Below are 9,109 nucleotides of genomic sequence, written 5' to 3' on the forward strand. Positions count from 1 at the left end.
ACATACAGTAGATAGATAGATAGATAGATAGATAGATAGATAGATAGATAGACAAACACATCCATAGATAGATAGATAGATAGACAGACAGGCAGGCAGTAGATGGTCTATAGGTAGGAAATGGTTTATACTACCTGTGTCGTCAAAACACAACAACATTAGATACAATTTGATCTTGCAGCTCATTTTTATTCAGGAGACAGAACCAGAACCCTCTGGTTTATGTTCTTCAGTGACCTGCCTCGTCTTTTCAAGCCATCAGTTCAGCAGTAATTTTACATCCAACCTGTAAGCAGCCATGGAGGAAGTCTAGAAAGTCCAGAAATTACCTTTACTTCGAAATGACTGATGTGAAAACAACATCAATTTAATCATCAGGATCTAGTTAATTAGAAATATAAACTGTACATTAATGTATATAAATTAAAATGTCTCAAAGTGCAAATAGCTCAAAGGTGACTTGGTTCATTCAAATGTTCAATATTTCACATCCATGAGAACAACAACATTGTACTTAGGCAGCTTACTTGTGTAAATGTAATCCACATAATAGTTCAATAAACCGTACCACAGTATGATAAACCTTCATTTACAGCAGATAAGGTGCAACATTCACAAGATTAAGTGAGTTCAACAAAAACATCTAGTTGATTTCGTGTTTTGATGTTTCTGTGGCTCCTCTTCACTGTGACAGAACAAGGTGGCTGCAGGTTCATTCAACAACAAAAAAACACCAGAGTGGAAAAATGTCTCCAGACAGAAAGGTCAAGACTCCGGTTGTCACAGTGACGACAAATGTGAGTGTACAGCACTAGAAGTTCCTAAACCTTACTGTCACAGACCTCAGGTGTTCTCCCAGCTGAGACCTCAGGTGCTGCAGTCGTGTGGTTTCTCTCCTGTGTCAGCTGAAGATTCTCCCACACGTTCCACACTCCAAGAACACGACTCTTAACTGAGATGAAGTTTCACATGGTTTTGCAGGTTTGCTTGCTGTTTGAAACTCTTCCCACAGGTGTTGCAGGAGAACGGTCTCTCACCTGTGTGAATCCTCATGTGGACCGCCAACGAGCCGGTCTGTCTGAACGCTTTCCCACAAGTCTCACAACAAAACGGTTTTTCGCCAGTGTGGATCAGTGAATGTTGTTTCAATATTGACTCTCGACAGAATCTTTTCCCACAGGTGCTGCAAAGGTACGGCTTCTCGCCGTGGTTTCTCAGGTGGACTCTCAGTTGACGACCCAAGCTGAATGCTTTCCCACAGGTGTCGCAGGAAAATGGCTTTTCACTTGCATGGATCTTTACGTGAGAATTCAGAGCCGATTTGGCACGAAATCTTTTCCCACAAGACTTGCACAGGTACGGTTTCTCACCTGTGTGGCTTCTGACGTGGACGGACAACTCACCGCTGAGCCTGAAGGTTTTCCCACAGGTTTCACAGAAATACGGCCTCTCACCTGTGTGGATTCTGACATGATCACTGAGAGACTTTGTATGACGGAAGTTTTTCCCGCAGGTGTTGCACAGGTACGGCCTCTCACCTGTATGAGTCCTCCTGTGGGCCATCATCCCTTCTTTAGTAATGAAACTTCTCCCACATGTGTCACAGGTGTATGGCCTCTCACCTGTGTGGGTTCTGATGTGGACTTTGAGGGCAGGATCACACTTGAACCCTTTGCCACAGGTTGTGCACACGTAAGGTCTCTCACCTGTGTGGATCCTCATGTGAGTCGTCCATATAGACATGGACGTAAATCTTTTCCCACAGGTGTTGCACAGGTACGGCTTCTCACCTGTGTGGGTTCTCATGTGTATCAAAAAGCCCAAACTGGATGTGAGAAGTTTCCCACAGGTGTCACAGGAGTATGGTTTCTCACCTGTGTGAGTCGTCAAGTGCTTCTGCAGATTGGCTTTCTGAGAGAATCTTTTCCCACAGGTGTTACAGTTGTACGGTTTCTCACCTGTGTGGGTCCTCAGGTGAACGTTCAGAGATGATACCTGCTTAAAATTCTTCCCACAGGTGTTGCAGGTATACGGCTTCTCACCTGTGTGTGTCCTCATGTGGATATTCAGTTGGGATTTACATTTAAAGTCTTTTCCACAACTGTCACACTTCAAAGTCTTTTTATCTTTCTTAGTGTCACAGTGACTCTTTGTTGTAGAAGAGTTGTGTACATTGTCACTGTCACTTGTGTTTGTGTGACATCTCTTTTGTGGTTGTGTCTCTACATTTCCAGGTGGTTCTGGGTCTACATGTCCACTTCCTTCCTGCTGTTGGCTCTCAGCTACAGCAGAGCTGTGAGGGAGGAGCTGCTGGTCACTGGTTGGTTCTGGTTCTCTGTGGTCACTTCCCTCATGAGTAGGAGTCAACATAAAGGTGTCAGTCTCCTGCTTCAGTAGCAGCTGCTCTTCCTCCTGACTGCTGCAGACCTCCTCCTCTTCCTCTTTAATCTGTGGAGGCTCTGGCTCCTCCTGCTCCAGACTGGAGATAACAAACTCCTCCTTACAGGCATGTTGCTGAGGGAGCTCTGGAAGGACAAGGAGACAAGAGACAGAGATGACTACTGTGATGATGAGAAAAAATGGTTTGGCAGCTCCGATCATGAGCTGTTATTAGTTTAACAAACCACAAGGTGTCACTGTTCTTCTGTGTTTTCAAGTCTTTGAAATCCTTTTTTCCATGTCTCATACAACCTGTGTTTGATGATTAAAATACTACAAAACAGTAGTGTGTTAGAGATATTGCACCGATTTTGTGTAACAACGTCACAAAGGGCTTTAGGAAAAATAAATAATTAGTTGTCGCTGTTTATTGAACTCTCTCTCTATGTCCTGTTTATCTCTAAAGTGTCCAGTCAGTTGAAACAAGGAAACCAAGAACTGACCGACATCACTTCTTGTGGAGGAGGAGTGTTTTTATCAATATGATGTCCTCGACCCTCAAAGATGTAACTGTAACCTGTAGTGAGTAAGTGAGTGAGTGCAGAGGGCTTTACAGGCTCAAAGTGATATAATAAATAAGGATAATGATATGATGTCATTGGTTTGGGACTTCCTTCCATTTTCTCCCTGTTTGTGACTAAACAACAACACACAGCTCTCTCTTTGATCTTCGTTTACGTATGTCCCTTCCTGTGCTCTGACACCAACTGGTGTCTCTATGACGTCAGTGGATACTTACACTTCAAATCTTAGACATGTCCAACACTGTAAAGACATTTTTTTTTACCTGTCTGAGTGTCACTGTTAGAGCTGTGAGAGAGGAGCTGCTGGTCACTGGTTGGTTCTGGTTCTCTGTGGTCACTTCCCTCATGAGTTGGAGTCAACATAAAGGTGTCAGTCTCCTGCTTCAGTAGCAGCTGCTCTCCCTCCTGACTGCTGCAGACCTCCTCCTCTTCCTCTTTAATCTGTGGAGGCTCTGGCTCCTCCTGCTCCAGACTGGAGAGAACAAACTCCTCCTCCTCTTCCTTACAGACATGTTGCTGTAGGAGCTCTGGAAGGACAAAGGTTGGTGAGACATGTGAGCTGTGGACTGTCTTCTGTCTTTTGGTTGCATGTTTTTACATCATGTCTGATTAGGTTCTCGGTCGGTAAATGCTGAAGAGAAGGCCTTCTCTCAGATAGATAGATAGATAGATAGATAGATAGATAGATAGATAGATAGATAGATAGATAGATAGATAGATAGATAGATAGATAGATAGATAGATAGATAGATAGATAGATCGATCGATAGATAGACGCAGCAGGTTTATCACAGAAGGAGTCACAACAACAAGAGACCGGAAATACTGATCTGGGTCAATGAGCTATGGTTTAACAGACCTGTCCTGTGGAAATTAATCTCTCTGTCTCTCCTCCTCGTACTCGACGACAGTTTGTTTAAAGACTCTGAATATTTCTTCAGCAGCAGCAGTTAGTCGCTCGGTGACAAACTCTCTCAGAGACTCACCTGAAGACATCGTTGCTTCATCCACACTGAAATATTTCTCTGAGATACAACCACACCGACCGTCTTCAAGCTTACGCTGCCTCTACACACTGACACACAGGTAACGCTGCAAGCGCGCTGTCGTTGTTTACTTCCGGTGGGTGTCACACTGTGAAGTTCCGACGAGCATGTGACCTAGCCTTTTTTCCGCCCTCAGTTTTGATCATTTGTGCCCTGTTTGTGCCGCTTAATTTCAGAATCAGAAAAGTTTTTATTGCCATGAGCAGTAAAGGTCACTTTACAACAGGAACTTGGCGTGTCAGGTGCAAACACAAAAGGTTACAAGAAAAAGGAAGAAGTACATATAAATTAAAATTAAATAAAACAGATATAATAAATTAATGATGCTGTAGTACAAGAAATACACAGATACAATTCAGGATTGATAGGATTAAAATAGAATAGAATAAAAATAGATACAGAATACAGAAAAGTTATTGTGCAAATTTATGTGTCCATAGGTCCAATTTCTGAGGGGTGTTTGATGATTTTCTCTGAACTAAAACATTTCACTGACTTGTTGAGCTGTTTTACAGACAGGAGGCAGGAAAACATTTGGAGACAACTTTCTGTAAAAAGTAATTTCAGATATTAACGGGGATAATACTCATACATCTTTGTGTTGCAATGACAATGCTGATCAAGGCTGGATCATATTTTTTATGTGGCCTATTCATATTTAGGGTGTGGAGGCTGATGCACACCTAAAAAATCTTGAAAAGCAGGTGCGTTAGAGCATAGGTTGGGAGTGAACAAAGGAAAAAAGGGTCTCCCGCACACTGTCAAGTCACTTGCAAAAGACTTTAATAAAACAAACAACGTTTCGGTCCACAGGACCTTTTTCAAGCAGAGAAAAAAAAAAGCTGCTTGAAAAAAGGTCCTGTGGACCGAAACGTTGTTTGTTTTATTAAAGTCTTTTGCAAGTGACTTGACAGTGTGCCTATTCATATTTAAAATTAAATGTTTTTTTATGTGACACTTTGTCGAGGCTGTTGAATCCAGGAAATGTATCAAAGTAAACATTTGTCTATTAAATTTAGAAAAGTGGAAGTGTGTGTCTAGCACAAAATGGAGAGACTCAAACACCAAAAACCTGTTTATTTATTTGCTTAGTTTAGACCTGTAATTATTCAGTCCATCCATATGAGATCAGATAGTAAACATTTTCATTATTACATTTCATTGACAGCAGACAGTTTTTTTTAGCACCTTTTATGAAATGTCATTCATCTTTTACAGCTTGTTTTTGGCTTCACACCTAAAACACGAGAAAATACAAATGACTTCATCACAAAATTATTAGAAATAAAAAATTAAAGGACATGGTGCGGACCAAACAACAAGTTGGTAATGGGTGACACAACAGCGTTTGACACTTTCTAAGCTTTGACATTACAGTTTGTTTAGATAAATGTGGTACAGTATAAACATATTAAAATGAAAAACTCAAGAGTTCAGTCATTAAAATTCTTAGCAATTATTCCATTTCCAGTTCTTTTCTCATGTGCACTGTCAATCCCCCACTAAGCCTGAAAGCCGTCCCATGTTCAGTCAGTGAGTGCCTTTGCATTTGTATTTGAGTGGATCATCAAGTGTCTTGCCAAGTTTGTCTTCTGACTGAACCTTTTCCCACATATGTGACAGGGGTACGGTTTCTCACCCGTGTGGATTCTCATGTGCACCAGTAAACGTGTACTGGTGCTGAAGCCTTTGCCACAAGTTTCACAGGAGTACGGCTTCTCACCCGTGTGTGTTCTCATGTGGACCAACATACGTGTGCTGGTGCTGAAGCCTTTCCCACAGCTCTCACAGGAATAAGGTTTCTCTCCGGTGTGAATCCTCATGTGGACCGACAGGATCGAGCTGGTGCTGAAACTTTTGCCACATGTCTCACAAAAATATAGCTTCTGATCTGTGTGTGTTCTTGTGTGCTTTGTCAAGGCCGACTTGTTGTTGAATGTTTTCCCACAGATGGTGCAGGGATACGGCTTCTCACCTGTGTGGGTCCTCATGTGGATTACGAGGCCTTTACTTGATCTGAGACTTTTCCCACATGTTTCACAAAAATACGGCTTCTCCTCTGTGTGAGTTCTCAAATGACTCTTCAGAATCGGTCTGTTACTGAATTTCTCTCCACAGGTGCTACAAGGATACGGCTTCTCACCTGTATGGGTTCTTATGTGCTTGCTAAAAGCTGAGTTGTCTATGAATTTTTTCCCACAGGTGTTGCAGGTGTACGGTTTCTCACCTGTGTGGGTTCTTCTGTGGATTGACAGGCTCGTACTGGTTCTGAAACTTTTCCCACATGTTTCACAAAAATACGGCTTCTCACCTGTGTGAGTTCTCAAATGATTTTTCAGTGTTGAAGTCCGACTGAAAGTTTCCCCACATGTGCTGCATGAATAAGGCTTCTCGCCCGTATGAGTTCTTAAATGTCTCGTCAGTGTTGACATGTGACCGAATTGTTTCCCACAGGTGTTACAGGAAAATGTCCCTTCCCCTGTGTGGCCACTCTGGTGTTTTTTAAGTTTAGACTCACACTTAAAGTCTTTTTCAGAAGTGTCACGTTTTAGAGTCTTTTTACCTTTCCTAGTGTCACAGTGACTCTTTGTTGTAGGAGAATTGTGTACATTGTCACTGTCACTTGAGTTTGTGTGACATCTCTTCTGTGGTTGTGTCTCTACATTTCCAGGTGGTTCTGCGTCTACATGTCCACTTCCTTCCTGATGTTGGCTCTCAGCTACAGCAGAGCTGTGAGAGAGGAGCTGCTGGTCACTGGTTGGTTCTGGTTCTCTGTGGTCACTTCCCTCATGAGTAGGAGTCAACATAAAGGTGTCAGTCTCCTGCTTCAGTAGCAGCTGCTCTCCCTCCTGACTGCTGCAGACCTCCTCCTCTTCCTCTTTAATCTGTGGAGGCTCTGGCTCCTCCTGCTCCAGACTGGAGAGAACAAACTCCTCCTCCTCCTTACAGCCATGTTGCTGTGGGAGCTCTGGAAGGACAAGGAGACATGAGACGGATGTTACAACTGTGAAGATGAAACAGCTCTGATATACCGTATGTTTGGTCTTATTAAGTCCTAACTCAACATACAAAAAAGCATGTCCATTCATCCAATAAAGGAATCAAGTCAAGAAAGTACAAAATTAACAAGTTGGAACAGAATTAGTCCAAACCACCAGATGTGTGTGAAGCAAATCTGTTTTCTACAGAAACTGAAAAAGCCCCATTGTTTCTTAAGGCCTTACCAACCCAACACTGACGAAACCCACATTTAAACCACAAACCACATCACTGACTGACAGAGTTCAGGTGAAACAGAGGTTCTTGGTTCAGATCCAAATTTTGTTTTCTGCGACCGACTGGCTCAGCTGCTGTGATCAGACGCCAAACTTATTTTTTTTTGAAACCATACACATTTCTCACCTGGATCCACTCAGACACAGACTGTCCCTGTAACATCTCAGGGGTTAACTGCACTGGATGACAGATCTTGGAGCCTACCAGATCTGCAGATTGGATTAGGTGTCATCCAGTCCTGCTTCAGTAGCAGCTGCTCTCCCTCCTGACTGCTGCAGACCTCCTCCTCTTCCTCTTTAATCTGTGGAGGCTCTGGCTCCTCCTGCTCCAGACTGGAGAGAAACTCCTCCTCCTCCTCCTTACAGACATGTTGCTCTGGATGGACAAAAAATAAAGAATGAAAAATGTAAAAAAAAAAAAAAAATAAAAAAAAAAAATTGAACAAGAATTCAATTGAACGAGAGTGGATCTGACAATGTTTCTAAACAACAGAGTTGGTATTAATGTGTGCCGTATCAGTGTTCAGGGGACTCACAGTGAGTGAGGGAGACAAGGACTGAACAGTCTGTATTATGTTCTGGTGTATTGCCAGTGTGTTTATTGTTTGTAATGTTCATCAGATGGGACAGTACACCTCTGCAGCGCTACCTGCAGGGGAGAAATTGGAATTGGTTGGTAGTTTAACACCAAAAATCTTCAATGGAGTCCTGGTTTTCTATTGTGGACTGTTCCTGTCCATTTTGGTGGCATAAGAACCAGCAGAAAAGAGAGAGGGTAGCCTATATGAGAGTGAAATGATAACCAGGGACATTTTAATCTCTTAAAAAAGATGTTTTTTGTTCAGTCCGATGTGGTTTCACACACCTGTCCGGTGCAGCTGTCCCTCTGGTGTCCAAACAACTTCCAACACCGGAGTTCCTGTCCTGGTCACAGACATGTTACTGAGGGAAGTCTGGAGGAACAAAGGGACAGGGACAGGGCTCAAAATTAGTCCAAACGGCCAATACAAAAAAAATTAAGTAAAGGAACAATAAAATGCACAAGGTATAACAGACACAGAGAGACACAAAGAGCTAATTTTAGGAAACAAGATTAAGAAAAAGAAGAGTTCCCGCACACTAAGCCAACTTGCAGAAATTTTTTTATTTTTTTTTTAATTTTTAGTGTGCGGGAACTCTTCTTTTTCTTATTTGGACTTGATTGTCGCCCTCCGACGCACCTGCCTGAGAAGTGGATGTGCGAAGATTTTTGCTTTTTCAGGAAACAAGATTAAACAGGAAGTTCCGCCGGTGGTCCTGACCTGCTACAATTATGACAACAACAAAGACTATGCCTTTTACAGACCTGTGGAGCTGTATCTCTGGTTTTAGGACGATATCCAGCAGTCTGCGCTGACGATCGATCTCCTCCTCGTACTCGACGACAGTTTGTTTAAAGACTCTGAATATTTCTTCAGCAGCAGCAGTTAGTCGCTCGGTGACAAACTCTCTCAGAGACTCAACTGAAGACATCGTTGCTTCATCCACACTGAAATATTTCTCTGAGATACGACCAGAGCGACCGTCTTCAAGCTGACTCAACAGACACACAGATAACGCTGCTAGCGCGCTGTCGTTGTTTACTTCCGCTGGGAGTCACACTCTGAAGTTTCCGGTGGGAAAAGTGAACACTGTGGTAGAGTATAGAAATATTAAATTGAATATTTCACAGCTCAGTTATTTACATTCTTAAAAGTAAAACAATGATTTTTTCCAAACCTCTTCAAGTCGACTGTGACCTCTAAACTGAGTGCGAAATCCATCCCACATGTTCAGTCAGTCTATG

General features: G+C 42.6%; 2 protein-coding genes and 1 pseudogene across 2 annotated transcripts in view; all 3 read right to left on the bottom strand.

Annotated features, from left to right (window-relative positions):
• Positions 1-937: 937 nt before the first annotated feature.
• LOC146969788 (uncharacterized) lies at positions 938-3,959 on the bottom strand. The gene is made up of 3 exons (XM_085804539.1): positions 3,950-3,959; positions 3,227-3,490; positions 938-2,525 (listed from the first exon to the last, which is right to left on the bottom strand). The coding sequence occupies exons 1-3, from the start codon at positions 3,957-3,959 to the stop codon at positions 949-951; spliced, it is 1,851 nt and encodes a 616-aa protein (XP_085660665.1). The 3' UTR covers positions 938-948.
• A 1,491-nt stretch (positions 3,960-5,450) lies between these two features.
• LOC146969789 (uncharacterized) lies at positions 5,451-8,796 on the bottom strand (annotated as a pseudogene).
• The window catches only part of LOC146969790 (uncharacterized), a 138,375-nt gene continuing 135,285 nt past the window's right edge, over positions 6,020-9,109 (bottom strand). The window contains exon 2 of the mRNA XM_085805344.1: positions 6,020-6,152. The gene's annotated coding sequence lies outside the window, so the exon portion shown is untranslated. The remainder of the gene's footprint in view (positions 6,153-9,109) is intronic.

Source organism: Trachurus japonicus, chromosome 17, assembly GCF_045865225.1.
Source record: "Trachurus japonicus isolate A0001 chromosome 17, Traja_1.0".
Lineage (NCBI taxonomy): Eukaryota > Metazoa > Chordata > Actinopteri > Carangiformes > Carangidae > Trachurus > Trachurus japonicus.

Coding starts and splice junctions, on each gene's coding strand:
- LOC146969788 (XM_085804539.1), bottom strand. Junction 2,526..3,226: donor TAACAGTGACACTCAGACAG/GTAAAAAAAAAT, acceptor TTGTCCTTCCAG/AGCTCCCTCAGCAACATGCC.